Source organism: Anastrepha ludens, chromosome 6, assembly GCF_028408465.1.
Source record: "Anastrepha ludens isolate Willacy chromosome 6, idAnaLude1.1, whole genome shotgun sequence".
In the NCBI taxonomy this organism is placed as follows: domain Eukaryota; kingdom Metazoa; phylum Arthropoda; class Insecta; order Diptera; family Tephritidae; genus Anastrepha; species Anastrepha ludens.
Genome location: NC_071502.1, coordinates 66240308 through 66260353, shown reverse-complemented (window position 1 = coordinate 66260353; position 20046 = coordinate 66240308). Strand labels below are relative to the sequence as shown.

Here is a 20046-nt window from a genome sequence, read left to right as displayed (position 1 = left end):
CTATAAATTCTAGTCATTTTACAAAGAGTGGTGCTGATATTTCTGAAAAAAGATGAGGCTGAGTTACTCAAGTTTTCCTCAATCTTATCTGCCAAAAATAAGGCAAAAATAACATGAATAATCTCATTATTTTGATCATTTTAAAACAATTTTGTGCAAACTTTAACGGCTTAATTTCTTTCATCATCTAAGTTGACGATTTGAAAAAAATATTTTTAGAAACTAATTTTATTTATAAAAGATTCGATTTTTAGAGATACCTTCAAAGTGATTCGGCTCACGTAAATAGTAATATTTTTCGCAAATATTTTGTCAGGAGGGTCATGAACCCTAATATATAAGTACGTACGTAAAATAAAATATTTGTAGCAATCAATTAAAAAAAACAACGAAACGAATTAATTCCCAATCATACGGCTTACTCATCTTCCTACAAAAACAGGCGCTCTTTATCACGGAGGAGCGAATACAGAGAATATCATTATGGGACCTTTAAATTACATTACATTCAATTCCCCTACGGATTCGCTTCTTCGGCAAACCAACAAAAAAAAAATTTGCATTAGTTCTCTGGATACAAATGCCTATGGACTGGAGGAATCATCGGTCCATATTTCTTCAAAGATGAGGCTGGCACCTATGTAACAGCGAATGGCGAACGCTATCGCGCCATGCTAAACGACTTTTTGGTGTCTGAAATTGAAGCCCGTATTCTCCCAGAATTTGGTTCAAACAAGATGGCGCTACTTGCCATACAGCCGGTGAAACAATGGATATACTGCGACGTCAATAAGGTGAGCAATTTATCTCTCGTTTCGGAGCAGTGGATTGGACACCAAGATCGTGCGATATCACGCCTTTGGACTTTTATTTGTAGAAATATATAAAGTCTAAGTGCTTTGTGAATAAATCAGCTCCGATTGAGGCATGGGAAGTCAACAGCGACCGAAGTCCTCCAGCGAGTCATTCAAAATTGATGTTCGCGGATGTAGTCACGGCACAATTGAGGTCAACTTTTAAAAGGGATTATCATTAAAGAAATAAATTGTATGGATGGTTCTGCCCAATCAATTTGAATTTTCGTTATTTTATTTCAATTTAAAATCCGATACCTCTAAATTGATCACCCTTTGTAACGTTCCCGCCATCACTTACTTTTGTGTTCCCTGCTGCTAGCGCGTTTAAGCGCAAACACCAGCTAACATCAAAATGTCAAATCTTACACAAATATCATTTAAGCCAATTTCAAACCCATTTTTCACAGGTTTGAATGTATTTTGACTTTACTTGTTGGCACTAGTGTGCAATTACATAGTTTTTTCTCCTTTTTTATTGCATTCTTATCGAAACGCAGCAACAATGTTTTGCAGCTTGTCAATATTGCGGCATACAAATATTGAGGCATACCAAAGAATGACCTCTACATCGTGATAAATACAAATAAAGCAATTCTCTTCCCCGTTTAATAAGATTTAGTTCCCATATTTTACACACTGGAACTAGTTACCAAAATCAATTGAGCTCCCACTGTGACGCGCTCTGTCATGTTATGTAGATACCCGAATCTTACATCTATCGATATCTACTAGCCTAAAATTAGCAAACAAACATAACTAAGTTGTTTTGATATCCAAAGGCTTTTGAACTCTTTCTGAGTAGTAGCTAAGGTACGAAGTAGCACAAAATCAATGATCCTACTCGCTTTTTAAATCACTTTTTTGATAGATATATACGTAAAAAAATAAAAAACGATGGGAATCATGGCCATTTTTTTACCTTTACGCGCTTCAGTGCTTGTCTGTTTGTATAAGTTAATATCTGCTAACGCGATCATGGGAAGCTTGCCGTTCTCATAAAACATGCTAATACTATGTCTGCAAAAGTGCGAGTGACAAAAATAGAAACAATGGCAGATAGCGGAGTCTCGAGTTAGCGAATTAGCGATCCACCAAAATTGCAACCGCTGCAACAACGGAACTACTACATTCAGTATTACAGTAGGGTAGAATAAGCTTCATCTTAACTGCAAGATTTAGTCTTTTGCCAGGCTCTGAAGTCGCAGTTCCATATATGAAGAAAGTAAAAGAACATTGAACCATAATCAAGCCTACGTAGTTGTAGTGTTTTTATTTATTCGGAAGCATAATTTTAACTTACAGCTAATTCATAAGTGTGAAATATAATTGACGTACGACGCCAATTGCAAAAATTAAAATTACTCCGATAGCGGGACTAATTTTCACCTCATACATGCGAAACTTTTACAATTTTTTTTTTGCAATAACATACTTTTGATATTGTGAATGTCAAATTTAATTGTCTTCTTAATTTAGGCCGTCCCACGTGCCTCATAATTTTCAGGCATTTTTTTATCAGATGTTCACACAAATGTTGTAACAGAATATGTTGTGGACCACTTGAACCTCACCGATTTACTCATCAATGCAATCAACACAAATTTTTATTACACTATCAACCGAAGGCAATTTTCAGCACAGTGACCATTCGTATTTTCGTGTTTAATTCGCCATAACAATTTGAACAAATTAAAATTGCGCTCACAAAACAAAGTGGAACAAATCAAGCTCCAAAACAAAAAAAAAAAAACAGGTGGAAAATGTAAAGCCAAAAACTCAAAACGAAATGAAATTGTGATTGCACTCAAAATAATACAAAACAGGGTATAGGAGCACTACACATCCCTTTGTGTAAGTATAGATGCGACTGTATATGAATGCATATAAATGAAACACATACACATACGCATATGTAAGTAGTGAGTGTGATGATGATTGTGAACTGGTTTCGGCGCATAGTGTCGACGATAATCTGTTTCCAATCAAGTCATTACATTCCATTAAAATGGTACCTCACAAACACATGCGCACACATGAATGCGCACACAAATAAAAGGCCAGTCGCCGTGGACGACGATGGCACTGTACAATTTAATTTCCGTGCAACGCGAAAAGCTCACACTACCTTCCGGTAGTCGATGACACATTTATGTGAATATACAGATTAAATGAACCATGCAGTCAAACGAACTAGTTCTGAATTTGCCTACTATCAGCTGGCATTGTAGCTCATGCTCATCTTCTATCATTTTTCAGTGCAAGCAAATGGCATCTTTTACCCGGCGATATTCAATGAAATGTCAATTGTTAGCTCATGCATTGGTATCGAAACCGTTACCGAACTAGTAATGGTGCTCAAACTCACCAACGTATCGTGGTTCCTTTCCGTTGCCCGTAGGATACACAAAATTGAGCAAATCTTTAGCCCGTAGAAAACAACTGCGTTCTTTAAGTTACATATTTACACAATACATCGGTTCGAGTGTGTTTGTGTTTCGTGGTATCGACACAATGCTGCCATTGATATTTTTGCTTACACACTTTTACACACATACGCGTTATCAGTTACAATTTTTCATTGTTTAATATACCAAAGCCAGAAACCAACAAATGCAAATAGTTCAATTATCTACAATGACCATTATTCAACATTGTTTTTAAGTTATTTTAATAAAAATTAAAATTTTTCTAAATTTATTGCGTAAATGATGTCGAAATGCACTGTGTGGTGATAGAGCAATCAGCTGACAGGTTTCTACGGAAACAATCCAAAATCCTACGTCAACGATCTACGATAGTACAGAACGGAACGGTGGTGGGAATTCATACATGGGGCTCTCATTAGTTTCATCGTATCAGCTGGCACGGGCGTACGTTTACGTTGGTGAGCGTGAGCACCATAAGCCTCTGCATCAGTGGTGTGTCAGGTAAAGAAAAAAGTTTAGCCCAATTTTTGATGGAAAAATTGCTAAATTAATAAAAAACAAAAATAATTTTGGATAATTAAATCAAAGTTTCTTAAATGAACGATATACTGTTTTATTAAAAATGTAAACAAATTTTAAAATATTTTAGATTAAAAAAACTTGTTCCACTTTCTTCTAAAAATCACCAGGGGAATAGTAAATAAAAATTTATATATGAACGCAACACAAATATTTTATTTAAAAATATATAAAAATTTGCTCCAATTTGTGCTGAAAATCATCTGTTTTGAACCTGTTGGAAAAGTAAATAAAAATCAATAAATGAAGGTTATACAAATATTTTACTAAAAATGAAAATATTAAGAAAACTTTTTTTAAGTTCCGAAGAATTAAATGAAAATTTATAAATGAACGCTATAAAAATGTTTTACGAAGAATGTAAATAAATTTTAAAATTAAAAAAATATTTATATGTTATGTTGAAAAAGTAAATAAAACTTGATAAATTAACGTTAAACAAATATTTTATTCAGAATGAAATTAAGATAAATTATTTTTATTGCCCTTAAATCCACAACTTTTCAATCTTATTATGGATAAAATTTTCTCAGAGGCAAGGCAATTAGCTGGATACAATATGAACAATGAAAAGATATCAATACTCGTAATATGTTACGCAGACGACGCTGTTTTTGTAGCTGATTGTGAAGATAATCTTCAAAGGCTTTTGCATCGCTTTGTTATAACTTGCAAAAAATACAATATGGAAGTTTCAACTGAAAAAACGAAATCTTTAGTTATATCAAAAGAACCTATAAGATGCAAAGTTTTGTTGCATTTTGACTTAACAGGTACAAATAAATATTAAAACTACAAATTTATATTTGTTAATTAAATAGAAGTAAAGTATTACTAATATATAAAATTCCTTCATAAAACCAATTCGGGCATATGATGTACAGCTTTGGAGCACTACCCGTTCAAACACCAGTATCAGCAGTGATACTAAACCAATTTAGCCACGAGGACTGCAGCACACCGTATAAAAGTATATAAAATCTCCTTTATCAAATAGCTTTCAATGCTGAATTATCAAAAGTGCGTTGATATATTTGTGTAAACAGCTTTTGAAATGTAGTCGATCACTAATATGGAGTGAATCCGTTTATAAAATCTTATCCATTGACTGCATTGACTCAATTGCGAACCAAAAATTTCAATTAGAAACTAAGACTTGAAGACGTTATCCAAATCTATGAGAATATCATAGACCCCCTTTTCAGTAGCTCACTCTTACCTCTCATGGCAATTTTGAGGAAAGGCTTTAGAAAATCCATTGAGATAAATACTTATATTATTTGGCGATGCGAAAGAGTCCGCGACGGAGTATTGAAGATGGAGTGTTGATAGAGGGAAGTATTTTTCAGTCGAATTGTTTTTATAAATTCGGAATATTGCAAAATTGCGTCAACTGCCGCGAGCTCAAAATAAAAAGAACTGTCGTAAAATACATCTAATATTTTAGTTCACAAGAGATTATTCATTTTATACTTAATAAAAAAGTTATTTTTACCAATTCCAGTTGTGGAGAATACAAATTGCTGATTAGCAATTGTTTTGATCCGTAATAGTCAATGGCTCGAGATCATATCCGTTTGAACTCAAAAAAATTCTAGCCTTCGCAATAGTAGCAAAAGAAGGTTTCTGTTATTTTTCTAACAGCGGTCGCCTTCGGTAAGTTTGCTTGGTTAACAATTTTATAGATCTCAAATCTGGAAGCCTTCAATTGAGCTCAGTACTTCTATTATACTTTCTTCAAATGCTATTTTTTAGGAATAATATTTAGTTTGTCGGGTTTTCCTCTTTTCTCAGACCAGAGAAACTCCCATTTAGGATATCTTTATACTAAAATCAACAATCAATCAGCTGTGCTCTGCCGAACTTGATCGGCCTTCGTCAGTTAACAGATTTTTTTTAGGTTCCAATTATCAACCAGATAATTTAATGTTTAGGATACCCAGAGATAAGATATCGTGATGTAAACAGCCATTATGTAAACTTTCCAACCGTGTTTGAGTTTCTCACAATATAACTTCAATGGCGTCAGCAAAAAAGTAAAAACTTGGCATACAAAACTCAGTTTTTTGATGAACAGGACAAATGGCAAAGGATTCAAAAATCTCCAAGATAGCGCGATAAAATAATATGGCTGATGATTGTCAACAACAATCACACATCTACGATTAAAGAGATAGGTCTCCGGCCAATGGAGGGTTGGGGAATGGAAGCTAAGACACGCTAATTTCTTAACAAGGACTGAATGCAAAACTCTGTGAGAAGTATATATGTACAACATCGACCAGAAAACCTTTTCTGAAGAGTTGTTATGCAATTTTCTGAGAAAACAGCCTGGTCTGAAATGGTCGGTCGTTCCAGGGGTGAATGGTAGGGGCAAATTGAAATTTCGAACTCAAAAAGCGTCTCATGTTTTGCAATGCATTCAATCTACTTAGAGGTAATCGAAATCATGGAAATAGAGCTGTCATTACTCATATATTTCTTTTTTCCGTTTTAACGATTCATGTAATAAAAGACAATTTCCACTCATCAAGAAAATTACCTATCGATTATGACCTGTTATAGATCAACTGGCGAAACGAAATTTTTAAGCAGAACCGCCGAAAGCCATCGACAATTGTTTGTGAGCAGTTATTTCTTCGTGAACTCAAACTCAAAATCCCTAGCAGACGAAGGAATAAAATTTATTTAAAAAAGAAATATCATTACCAGAATTCACACCTTTATCATTGAAAAGTAAGGCAGATGGAGTGCTAGAGAGTACTTTTTTAGATTTTATGAAATTTTAAATAGCTTTTGCATTGGTTTTTATATTAGCTTCATAACTCAAAATGTAGTTATTATGTAAAAACTGAACTAGAAAATTGTTGTTGAAAATTCAACTAAAAAAAATTAATAGATTTCTTGGTTGTCTTTAGAATTAATGAGAGAATTTTATGATTGGATTCTTTAATTTCTTTAAATTTTTAAGATGTCAAGCCATTTGACCTTGATTCCTTATACTGAGAGGAATATTAGCACGAGCAATGCTAGCAACTTCTGATTCAAATAGACCAAAGCAACTTGAGTCATCTGAACCCGAAAACAACGGGCCCAAGTCTGTAGTAGGTAATAAATTATTAACGTAGAATCTCAATCTCTATATCTCAACAGTTAGCGGAATTGACTATTGTTTGTATGTACTTATTTGCATATGATTGGCACTTCCACCCCTTTTCGATGTTTAGCCGACCTCCTCCTCATATTTATCGTGTGCGCTTTGATGTTGTTGCACAAAAGGAGAGGCCTAAAATTTTAAGCCGACTCCGGACGACAGATATTTTTAGTGAGAACCTTTTTCGTGACAGAAATACACTCTTAACTTTGAAATTGTCCCTATAAATTTCCATACAATCGGAGTTTTTTTTTAATTCAATATTGCATAATGAAAAGCTGTCATAAAAAATATACATTATAAATGCGAAAGTCATATCGAATATTTTGCTTCCAAGAGCTTGTTTATTTGATACTATATTTAACAAAAAGTTATTTTTACTAATTCCAGATGTTAAGAATTCATATTTATTTAGCTTTTTGTTTGACTGAGCAGCCTACTTATTCATAATTCCAAGCCAGTCCACTCAATTAGAATTTTTCTGCATTCAAGAAAAATTATCAGAAGCTGCTGCTTAGCAATTGCTTTGATCCGTAACAGTCAATGGCGAGAGATCAAATCCACTTGAGCTCACAACATTTTTAGCCTTCGCCACAGTGGCAGCAGATGGTACTCGTTCGCGGGTAAAGATCCAAATCCACGCTAAGGAAAATCAGAAACATAAAACACCGAATTTAATCAATTCTTGCAATTTAATTTTCAATTCTACTCACTGTTATGTGTGTTGCCACTAGCGGGTTCGCAGGTGTAAAGAACAGCGTAGCTAACGTAATCGGTGGACAAAACCGAAAAACTGGTGGGAGTTACTTCACCAGGGAAGTAAATCGTGAATTTACCACTCGAAATTTGCGTGGCATTAGCGCCATAATCGCTGCTTTCGTTGGTACTGCAGAGCACAAAAAGAAATGGAAAAGATATTTAATATCAAAAGCTGAACTAATATCCGAAAGAGAACATGTTTTATGAAAAAGGTATATGTAGGTATAGATTTCAATTGAATTACTTACGTTGGATCAACCAATGTATCCACCGTGTGCATCACATTTTCACTTGGTTGCGTGTGTACTGCTTTCACGCACTTGGAGTTACCCTCCAAAGCAGAAGGATACTTGGCATATTCGTAAAAGGTGCCCATATACTGTATGACAAACAGAAAACATTTATTTAGTATTTGACAAATGTACGCAACTGTTCACTTTTACTTACTGCAGTTAAGTTGAAGTTACTCTGCGCTGCCGGACTTGGGCACGCCCCACTTGAGTTGATTTGTGCATTGGCGAGACCAAACAGGGTCAAGGCGATGATTGAAAGAATTGTCCTTTATTGGTTCAAATTAATAGTTTAAATTTTTTAGATTTGGGTTCTCCTTAAGGATGGTCTATTACTTACTTTTGCATGCTGTCTACTTTGTGTAGTTTCCTGTTTAAAACTAATGTTTTGCCTGCACTGGTAACTCTTTTTATACTCTTAGTAACGGAATTGCTTGTGTTTGGTAGCCACGTTTCTATAGCTGATTTATTATGGTAAATTCAGCTTCGACTAAGCTACGATGTGCTTAGATGGTTGTTAAAGAAAGAGAAGAACGTTAAAAGCCCGAAGATGTAAGGCTTCCTCGTTTCGCCAAGCCTTAGCAAGTGGCGAATAGATGAAGCAACTGGTATAAATAAATACATGTTGGTAGGGCTGGAAAAGAGCTACCAAAAAGTACATTTGTTTTATGAAAATAGAGAGTTTAATGCGGTATAAGCAGACTCGCTAACGACGAATATTGCTCAATAACTTTATTGTTGTTTTCACTTGCAAATTTTCGTCAAGTGAGCACAGCAAGCAGAATTGCCGAACCGAAGGCACCTACTATTACCCCCTACATAATACAGCAATTCAAGCAACGCTATAAGAAATACCAATACAATCACTGATCACAGTTTCAATAGTACCACTTTTTCTCCGCCTCCAACTTTGAACGGGTTCTCTCTTAAACTCAAATGTCAAAATTATCAAACTCTTCTGACAAATGATGCTCGCAATAAATGTCGATTACTTAACTTTCTCTTAATACAATTTATATATTATAATTTATTATGTTAACATTTTTGCATGATTCCGCAATTAGGTGGCGAAACAAATGCCCAACAGAGATATCAAAAGTCTTACAAAATCACTTAAAACTTGTGGAGGAGTGGCTGTGGAACTGACGAGTAAAAGTGAATGAGCACAAGTGTAAACACGTTACACTTACGCTCAAAACAAGTAAGGTAACCATTCTCCAAGAAGACAATATGGTGTACCTCGATATACCTAGAAAACACCAATTCCTACCAAAAGCGTATTGAAAATTCGACACTATTTTGTGGCGGAACTATTTAAGAAATTTGTGTGTTCAAGTGTTTTTTTTATTTTTTGATATTGCTAGAATACACGAAATAGTAAGTGGATAGTTGGAGTTAGTATAGTTACGTAAATAGTGGGTTAATAGTAATAACAGTCAACGAACGAAAGTAAATAGCGAAAGATAAGTAAAGCGACATCAAGATGTACGCCACAAATAAGAGAAGGAGCTCGACCAAACACCTAACAGAAGTGAACGTGGCAATTATTGTTTTATTATTTATTTAAGTTCAGCGAGAACAAGTTAATATTATTTAATGTTAAGATTAAGAACAATTTTTTTACATCTGCCATTATTTCCTTCTTGTTTTATTCAAAGTTTTGTTGCACTTTGACTTAACAGGTACAAATAAATATCAAAACTACAAATTTATATTTGTTAATTAAATAGAAGTAAAGTATTACTATAAAATTCCTTCATAAAACCAATTCGGGCATATGATGTACAGCTTTGGAGCACTACCCGTTCAAACACCAGTATCAGCAGTGATACTAAACCAATTTAGCCACGAGGACTGCAGCACACCGTATAAGAGTATATAAAATCTCCTTTATCAAATAGCTTTCAATGCTGAATTATCAAAAGTGCGTTGATATATTTGTGTAAACAGCTTCTGAAATGTAGTCGATCACTAATATGGAGTGAATCCGTTTATAAAATCTTATCCATTGACTGCATTGACTCAATTGCGAACCAAAAATTTCAATTAGAAACTAAGACTTGAAGACGTTATCCAAATCTATGAGAATATCATAGACCCCCTTTTCAGTAGCTCACTCTTACCTCTCATGGCAATTTTGAGGAAAGGCTTTAGAAAATCCATTGAGATAAATACTTATATTATTTGGCGATGCGAAAGAGTCCGCGACGGAGTATTGAAGATGGAGTGTTGATAGAGGGAAGTATTTTTCAGTCGAATTGTTTTTATAAATTCGGAATATTGCAAAATTGCGTCAACTGCCGCGAGCTCAAAATAAAAAGAACTGTCGTAAAATACATCTAATATTTTAGTTCACAAGAGATTATTCATTTTATACTTAATAAAAAAGTTATTTTTACCAATTCCAGTTGTGGAGAATACAAATTGCTGATTAGCAATTGTTTTGATCCGTAATAGTCAATGGCTCGAGATCATATCCGTTTGAACTCAAAAAAATTCTAGCCTTCGCAATAGTAGCAAAAGAAGGTTTCTGTTATTTTTCTAATAGCGGTCGCCTTTGGTAAGTTTACTTGGTTAACAATTTTATAGATCTCAAATCTGGAAGCTTTCAATTGAGCTCAGTACTTCTATTATACTTTCTTCAAATGCTATTTTTTAGGAATAATATTTAGTTTGTCGGATTTTCCTCTTTTCTCAGACCAGAGAAACTCCCATTTAGGATATCTTTATTCTAAAATCAACAATCAATCAGCTGTGCTCTGCCGAACTTGATCGGCCTTCGTCGGTTAACAGATTTTTTTTAGGTTCCAATTATCAACCAGATAATTTAATGTTTAGGATACCCAGAGATAAGATATCGTGATGTAAACAGCCGTTATGTAAACTTTCCAACCGTGTTTGAGTTTCTCACAATATAACTTCATTGGCGTCAGCAAAAAAGTAAAAACTTGGCATACAAAACTCAGTTTTTTGATGAACAGGACAAATGGCAAAGGATTCAAAAATCTCCAAGATAGCGCGATAAAATAATATGGCTGATGATTGTCAACAACAATCACACATCTACGATTAAAGAGATAGGTCTCCGGCCAATGGAGGGTTGGGGAATGGAAGCTAAGACACGCTAATTTCTTAACAAGGACTGAATGCAAAACTCTGTGAGAAGTATATATGTACAACATCGACAAGAAAACCTTTTCTGAAGAGTTGTTATGCAATTTTCTGAGAAAACAGCCTGGTCTGAAATGGTCGGTCGTTCCAGGGGTGAATGGTAGGGGCAAATTGAAATTTCGAACTCAAAAAGCGTCTCATGTTTTGCAATGCATTCAATCTACTTAGAGGTAATCGAAATCATGGAAATAGAGCTGTCATTACTCATATATTTCTTTTTTCCGTTTTAACGATTCATGTAATAAAAGACAATTTCCACTCATCAAGAAAATTACCTATCGATTATGACCTGTTATAGATCAACTGGCGAAACGAAATTTTTAAGCAGAACCGCCGAAAGCCATCGACAATTGTTTGTGAGCAGTTATTTCTTCGTGAACTCAAACTCAAAATCCCTAGCAGACGGAGGAATAAAATTTATTTAAAAAAGAAATATCATTACCAGAATTCACACCTTTATCATTGAAAAGTAAGGCAGATGGAGTGCTAGAGAGTACTTTTTTAGATTTTATGAAATTTTAAATAGCTTTTGCATTGGTTTTTATATTAGCTTCATAACTCAAAATGTAATATAGTTATTATGTAAAAACTGAACTAGAAAATTGTTGTTGAATATTCAACTAAAAAAAATAAATAGATTTCTTGGTTGTCTTTAGAATTAATGAGAGAATTTTATGATTGGATTCTTTAATTTCTTTAAATGTTTAAGATGTCAAGCCATTTGACATTGATTCCTTATATTGAGAGGAATATTAGCACGAGCAATGCTAGCAACTTCTGATTCAAATAGACCAAAGCAACTTGAGTCATCTGAATCCGAAAACAACGGGTCCAAGTCAGTAGTAGGTAATAAATTATTAACGTAGAATCTCAATCTCTATATCTCAACAGTTAGCGGAATTGACTATTGTTTGTATGTACTTATTTGCATATGATTGGCACTTCCACCCCTTTTCGATGTTTAGCCGACCTCCTCCTCATATTTATCGTGTGCGCTTTGATGTTGTTGCACAAAAGGAGAGGCCTAAAATTTTAAGCCGACTCCGGACGACAGATATTTTTAGTGAGAACCTTTTTCGTGACAGAAATACACTCTTAACTTTGAAATTGTCCCTATAAATTTCCATACAATCGGAGTTTTTTTTTAATTCAATATTGCATAATGAAAAGCTGTCATAAAAAATATACATTATAAATGCGAAAGTCAATAAAGAGCTTATTTATTTGATACTATATTTAACAAAAAGTTATTTTTACTAATTCCAGATGTTAAGAATTCATATTTATTTAGCTTTTTGTTTGACTGAGCAGCCTACTTATTCATAATTCCAAGTTAGTCCACTCAATTAGAATTTTTCTGCATTCAAGAAAAATTATCAGAAGCTGCTGCTTAGCAATTGCTTTGATCCGTAACAGTCAATGGCGAGAGATCAAATCCACTTGAGCTCACAACATTTTTAGCCTTCGCCACAGTGGCAGCAGATGGTACTCGTTCGCGGGTAAAGATCCAAATCCACGCTAAGGAAAATCATAAATATGAAACACTGAATTTAATCAATTCTTGGAATTTAATTTTCCATTCTACTTACTGTTATGTATGTTGCCACTAGCGGGTTCGCAGGTGTAAACAACAGCGTAGCTAACGTAATCGGTGGACAAAACCGAAAAACTGGTGGGAGTTACTTCACCAGGGAAGTAAATCGTGAATTTACCACTCGAAATTTGCGTGGCATTAGCGCCATAATCGCTGCTTTCGTTGGTACTGCAGAGCACAAAAAGAAATGGAAAAGATATTTAATATCAAAAGCTGAACTAATATCCGAAAGAGAACATGTTTTATGAAAAAGGTATATGTAGGTATAGATTTCAATTGAATTACTTACGTTGGATCAACCAATGTATCCACCGTGTACATCACATTTTCACTTGGTTGCGTGTGTACTGCTTTCACGCACTTGGAGTTACCCTCCAAAGCAGAAGGATACTTGGCATATTCGTAAAAGGTGCCCATATACTGTATGACAAACAGAAAACATTTATTTAGTATTTGACAAATGTACGCAACTGTTCACTTTTACTTACTGCAGTTAAGTTGAAGTTACTCTGCGCTGCCGGACTTGGGCACGCCCCACTTGAGTTGATTTGTGCATTGGCGAGACCAAACAGGGTCAAGGCGATGATTGAAACAATTGTCCTTTATTGGTTCAAATTAATAGTTTAAATTTTTTAGATTTGGGTTCTCCTTAAGGATGGTCTATTACTTACTTTTGCATGCTGTCTACTTTGTGTAGTTTCCTGTTTAAAACTAATGTTTTGCCTGCACTGGTAACTCTTTTTATACTCTTAGTAACGGAATTGCTTGTGTTTGGTAGCCACGTTTCTATAGCTGATTTATTATGGTAAATTCAGCTTAGACTAAGCTACGATGTGCTTAGATGGTTGTTAAAGAAAGAGAAGAACGTTAAAAGCCCGAAGATGTAAGGCCTCGTTAACCCATAGAGTTAATCGTATTTCCGAAAGGTACTTTCGATGATACAATGGAGGTTCAATGGAAGCAAATTGTTAATTTTGTGTACTTGTGAAAGCTCTTTGTGTCAAACCTTCATGAAAGAAGGGGCTACCGAACATAACCTTTCACAAAGGTCACAAAGGTCATTTTAAAAACTTAACGTGGTTATTAATGCGAGTACATATATGATCCATATATGCAATAAGGTGGACTGAAATTTGTTTAGAAAGAAACTTGAATTTCTATCCGAAAGCATTTTTATGGCGTTCTAAAGTTATTTAATGTTAATGACGTACTTGGTAACGTCAAGTGGCTTTCAGAGACGAGCTTGCATGAGGGGGGATAAGTTGCTTATTGTTTAAGTTATTTTTATTGTTAAAATGATTATTTTTCTATTTCAATTCTGCAGTTAAAAACAATTACAAAAATAAAAATAAAAATCTTTGATATGTATTTACATGAAATTTTACAACTGTATTTATTTCGCAAAAATTTGATTAGGCTTATTGCATCCTAAGAAGGTTTCGGTTTAAATTAGCTCTTATAAAAACAGCATTTCATTATATTCCATTACGAAAAAATATAAAAATTTCCATACTTCCATAATATTACTTCACCTTAATAGACATGATAGGAGGGCGGTTCAATAAGTACCCTCGTTTGATGACAGAGGGCGTTCCTGAGAGAAGCTGGTGTTAGCATCGTGTGCTGTCATCTATGTGTATACTACGTAATATTTTTTTTTATTATTATTATATTATATTTTATTACATTATTGTCCTCATGTCATTGCTTCTAACTGTAATTCATGGTCCTCAATTGAGTCAATGCAGTCAATCATATTCTAGAATTTAGCGAAGACGCATATTTTAGTAGTGGATACGATTTTATAAACGTACTCACTCAAAATTAGTAATCGACTCCATTTCAGAAGCAGTTTACATAAATACATCAACACGGCTTTTGATAATTCAGTAGTGAAAATTATTTGCCTTAGCATTTACCGCATGTACGATTCAAAAATGTTAAAAATTACATTGACCTAATTAGTGTTTATGCTCCTGACATCACGAAATCGAAAGAGAAACGTCTTGAGTTCTACAAAGTGCTTTGCAGAACAGCATTGCCCGGTATAAAACAGAGATTTAATGAAGGAGTCATAAATGATAGCGGTGAAATGCTACCAAACTTCTGCGCACATAATAATCTAAGAATCAACAAATACAAATATACTTTTGAAAATTCGCAAAGACAACAGTCAGTAATGGACTATATTATTACAAACAGACAGTTCACACCGCAAAATATATTGGACGTACAAACACTCAATTCGGCCAATGTCGGTAGTGCGCAGAAATTGGTATTATGTAAGATAAGAATCGGCTACATGTATTTAAAAAAAGAAACGAACGAAAAAATAGAAAAGTACAGCCTAGAAGCTCTTGATCACTAAGATTTTACTAGCGAACAGATTGTCGCGAAAAGTTACTAAAAAATACGTAAACGAAAATGATGATCCGAATGCAGCATGAAAAAAAATTGAGTCCAACATTTTGGAAGCATCAGAAGAAGCTCTGGGTAAACGGCTAAAGCGAACAAAACTCCCTGGTTCACCGAAGAAGTAAAATGGATAACTAAACATAAAAAGAAGGCATTTTTAGACTACAAGACAGCAAAAACAGGTGAAAGCAAAGAACGTTACATTGAACAAAGAAATTTAACCAATAAAAGTCTCACAAAGTCCATGGTAAGTGAAATGTATGGTGCTCAAAGAAAGGTATGGAAAATGTTAAGAAACCAAAAGATAGAAGTGAATGAAATTAAAAAAACGCATCCAATACAAATTAATAAATGGAAATCATACTTTAAAGAATTATACAAAATTGGCACCACAATGATAGCGAGTTCTCAATTTTATGATTATGAATCTAAAGATGTAAATACGAAGTTGAACTTGCAATTAAAATGCTCAAGAATAGAAAAGCTCCTGGCCCTGACGGTATTGAAAATGAAATGCTTAAATATGGTGAAGAGTATCTGCATCAAGATATTGCACATCTCTTCAACATTTTATTGAAAAATGAAAAAATACCGTAAGAGTGGAAATCAAGCGCTACGATACCGATTTTTAAAAAAGGCAAGAAAGATGATCCACAGAATTATCGCGGTTTCACCTTGCTAAGATCACTTCAAAAGCTTTTCACTACGATTTTGTTGTCGCAATTCCGTCCTTACCTACAAGAACAAGAGGAGCAGCAAGGCTTTCGTCAAAGCAGGCCAACAACGGATTGTATTATTTTACAACAAATTATGGAAGTCAATCGAGGTCGATTATCCTGCTTTTATGTGTTTTGCTGATCTTAAAAAAGCGTTTGATCGCGTAAAACTTGAGTATGTGCTGCAAATATTAAAAGAAAGAAAGGCGCCTCGACAAATCCACATGCTCAACAAAAATAATGGTAAATAGTAAATATACCAAAAGTATAAATTGCGCTACCGGAATACGACAAGGTGTCTCTTTAAGTCCACAACTTGTCAATCTTAATATGGATAAAATTTTCTCAGAGGCAAGGCAATTAGCTGGATACAATATGAACAATGAAAAGATATCAATACTCGTAATATGTTACGCAGACGACGCTGTTTTTGTAGCTGATTGTGAAGATAATCTTCAAAGACCTTTGCATCGCTTTGAAATAACTTGCGAAAAATACAAATACAATATGGAAGTTTCAAATATGGAAGAAGAACCTTAAAGATGCAAGTTGGAGATTGACCGCCATATGATAGAACAAGCTATACAATTTAAATATTTGGGTGTAGAAGTATCTATCAATCGAGATATAATAACAGCACGGATATCAGAGTGCCTGCGAGAAATTGTGTGGAAAAACAAGTACATGAACAAGGAAAATAAAGCACGAATCTATAAAACAATTTTAAGGCCGATATTGACTTTTGAAGCAGAAGCTCGTGCAAAAAACATGAAAACGAAACAATTGCTGCGGACTACTGAAATGCATGCCCTTAGGGTCATAGCTGGGAAAACTGGACTATACCATATAAGAAACAAGGAGATAAGAACACAGACAAGGGTGGCCGACATTGTAAAATTCATAAGAGCCAGAAGACGAGCATGGAACGAACACGTGACACGAGCCCCTAGCAATCGGTTGATAAAAATAGCTCGAGATCGGATACCAGAAGGAAGAAGGCGACCAGGAAGACCACCAAAATGATGGGCAGAAAGTGGGATATCTACTTCAGCAGAAAATCAACCACAACAATGATATGAAATGTATGCATTATATTGTACAGGAACGTAATATGTGTAATATCCTTAAATATTAAACTGTATTTATGTATCAATGTATATATGTAAACTTTAATGTATAAATATGTATGTAACCTAATTGTTGTGTAAAGAAAAACAGGCAAAGCCTATAATAAAAGATAAAGGAGAAGAAGAAAACAATTCGCTATAATTTGTGCTGATAGTCATCCGTTTTTCACAAATTGAAAAAGTAAATAATAAAAAAGAATTAGTCCAATTTGTGCTGACAATCGTCAGTTTTGGACCACTTCAAAAAGTTAATAAAAATGGATACATGAAGGTTGCGCAAATAGATCACTAAGAATGAAAATGCTACGAAAAAATCTTTTTCTTCTATATTAAAAAATTGTTTCTAAGAGAAAAAAATAAGTAGAAATAAACTAAAATTGATAAATAGAGGCTACAGAAATATTTGAGTAGGATTGAAAGCATTACACAAAAACTTTTTAAAATTTAATTTTTTTTAATAAATAAAAATTCTAGTCCAATTTGTGTTAAAAATCACCAGTTTTGGCTGAGTTGCCAAAGTAAATGAAAATTGATAAATGAACGTTGCAGAAATACTTAAATAAAAATATTACAAAAAATTTTTTCTAATAATTAAATTTTCAAATTTTTAAAGAAAAGAAGAAACAATTTTTGTTTTTATTTAACAATTTTTTTTTATTAATGGTGAATATCACCAGTTTTGGACCACTTGAAAAAGTAAATGAAAATCTATATGGATATGTTTTCTAATAATTAATTATTTTTTGTTTTTTTGAACAATTACACAGAACAATGAACACAGTCTAATTTTATGTTTAAAAATTTATTTAAAATATTTTCGTTTCTGATCTGAGACTAAATTAAATAACCTTAAATATGTATCGTTAAATAATCTTATTTAAAACTATAATAACAGTAAAACTATTTACTTCTCATTCTACATTGCTGATTTTGCACCTGGAACAATTCCAGCCACTTTCGAAGTAGGCTGACTTCATTTATCAAATACCAGTGAGGAACAGGAATGTTCCTGAGTAGTTTTATTTTTCACTACAGGGTGTACGTGTTGTTGGTGGCTGAAGATAATATTGGGGTAGCTAACTGTAGCGGAATGCGCCAAAAAGTATGCACAGCTTCATTGTGCTCATCTGGTTCTTGTTTTTTTTCTCAATCGTTGTTTGCGCAGTCTACTGCAACTTCATCAGATAGTAGTGTGGCAGAAATCAGCAACAATAACAACAAATTCAGGCGTTGAAGACAATAAAAATAATAACATCCAAATACAAAACAAACAAAAAAAAAAAGTAACTCGATGCGACCATAAAAGTGCAACTCAATTTGAACTTCGGCTGGCTGTGCACGTACTGTGAAGCAGGCGGGCAGGCGGGCAGCCAGGGAAAGGAATTGCAGCTTGCAGACGAAGGAAATGAAGCAACGGAAGCGTAGTGGTCAGGCAAAGCAACCAGCAGCATAACAAAACAAAGCGCTGTAAAATTTCGTGAAATGCCCCCACAGAACTGCTAAAAAAGGCTGCGAAGCAAGTCAAAACAAAAAAGTATAACTAAAAGGACAATAAATCCAAAGAGAGTGCAGTAGTTAGGAGGGGGAGGTGCAGCACTTACAGTAGCAGCAGTTTTTCCATAAAATTTTAATTAAAAAAGGGGACACCACGTCGCATAAACACACATACATTGAGGCAGAAGCAGCGCGATAAAGGCACTCAAACTCAAGAATGCATAGAAAAAGGTGAGTGTACGCGTATGCGCGTTTGTTAGTTGCCAAGGTGGCACTACATGAGTATGTTCATATGTATGGACGCATGAATGATGATTGCTTTTTTGTTTGACTGCGTGTAAATATTTGCAGTTAGCCAAGTGTAGCAAGTCACAAAGTGGCCACAGTTGGGGTATGCGCGTGTGTGCATGCGCGCGAATATATGGGTTTTAAAATAAGTTGTTAACTCAGAGACATATGTATGTATGCATGTAGCTTGCACTAATGACTACCACATATAGCATTCGCTGCCGTGGACACAACAGAAAGCCGTCCGCTCCTTGAGCTTTTTTCCTCGAGCAAAGACAAGACGGCCGCCGTAGCCGAATGGGTTGGTGCGTGATTACCATTCGGAATTCACAGAGAGGTCGTTGGTTCGAATCTCGGTGAAAGCAAAATTAATAAAAACATTTTTCTAATAGCGGTCGCCCCTCGGCAGGCAATGGCAAACCTCCGAGTGTATTTCTGTCATGAAAAAGCTCCTCATAAAAATATCTGCCGTTCGGAGTCGGCTTGAAACTGTAGGTCCCTCCATTTGTGGAACAACATCAAGACGCACACCACAAATACGAGGAGGAGCTCGGCCAAACACCTAACAGAAGTGTACGCGCCAATAATGTATGTGTGTAAAGACTTTGTTCATCGGCACCAGCGCGCGTTTGGCGCTTTACCAGCAGGCCGAAGAAAATTTTGTACCACAAAAGAAAAAGTTGCACCTCCCGCTGTACAACTAAAAATGCTAAATGTGAAAGCACAGAAAAATGTCAGTAAATTATGAAAGCGGACATGCAGAGGTCGAAGAAAATAAAGTAACGAGCTACCATCAAGGAGATCTAAGGAAACTTTCTCTACTCATTGCATATAAATACGTGTGTAGTGGTTAATATAGTAAATTACATTTTTAAAGTTTCAAGCCGCATGCCGCACACCCAGCAGTATTGTGCTTGGGCGAAGCATTTTGTCTTTTAAGCTGGAATTTGTGGTAATATATTTACCCTATGATCAAAAAGTACTGGAAAGGTAATGTTGACTGTTTTCTTCGATTGCCAAGGCGTAGTGCACCATGAGTACCTCCCCTCGAGCCAGACAGTCAATAAAGAATACTATTTATCCGCAAACGACCGGAAAAGTGGGCAAACAATTCTTGGATTTTGCTTGATGATAACGCGCCATCGCACCGAGCCCAAATTATGCTGGTTTATTTGA

The 20046-nt window shown here is 34.8% G+C and overlaps 2 protein-coding genes across 2 annotated transcripts; both read right to left on the bottom strand.

The window, feature by feature from the left end:
- Positions 1-7361: 7361 nt before the first annotated feature.
- On the bottom strand, positions 7362-8658 carry LOC128867786 (apolipoprotein D-like). The gene is made up of 5 exons (XM_054109281.1): positions 8406-8658; positions 8223-8334; positions 8024-8154; positions 7730-7902; positions 7362-7658 (listed from the first exon to the last, which is right to left on the bottom strand). The coding sequence occupies exons 1-5, from the start codon at positions 8411-8413 to the stop codon at positions 7531-7533; spliced, it is 552 nt and encodes a 183-aa protein (XP_053965256.1). The 5' UTR covers positions 8414-8658; the 3' UTR covers positions 7362-7530.
- Positions 8659-12438: 3780 nt separating this feature from the next.
- Positions 12439-13640, bottom strand: LOC128866833 (apolipoprotein D-like). Its single transcript, XM_054107832.1, has 5 exons — positions 13502-13640; positions 13319-13430; positions 13120-13250; positions 12826-12998; positions 12439-12754 (listed from the first exon to the last, which is right to left on the bottom strand). Exons 1-5 carry the CDS (start codon positions 13507-13509, stop codon positions 12627-12629), a joined length of 552 nt encoding a protein of 183 aa, XP_053963807.1. The 5' UTR covers positions 13510-13640; the 3' UTR covers positions 12439-12626.
- Between the last annotated feature and the right edge of the window lie 6406 nt (positions 13641-20046).

Excerpts from the sequence above, each read along its gene's own strand:
- LOC128867786 (XM_054109281.1), bottom strand. Across the intron at positions 8,155-8,222 it reads GTAACTTCAACTTAACTGCA|TATATGGGCACCTTTTACGA; the intron begins GTAAGTAAAAGT and ends TTTGTCATACAG. Across the intron at positions 7,659-7,729 it reads TAGTGGCAACACACATAACA|CGTGGATTTGGATCTTTACC; the intron begins GTGAGTAGAATT and ends GATTTTCCTTAG.
- LOC128866833 (XM_054107832.1), bottom strand. Across the intron at positions 13,251-13,318 it reads GTAACTTCAACTTAACTGCA|TATATGGGCACCTTTTACGA; the intron begins GTAAGTAAAAGT and ends TTTGTCATACAG. Across the intron at positions 12,755-12,825 it reads TAGTGGCAACATACATAACA|CGTGGATTTGGATCTTTACC; the intron begins GTAAGTAGAATG and ends GATTTTCCTTAG.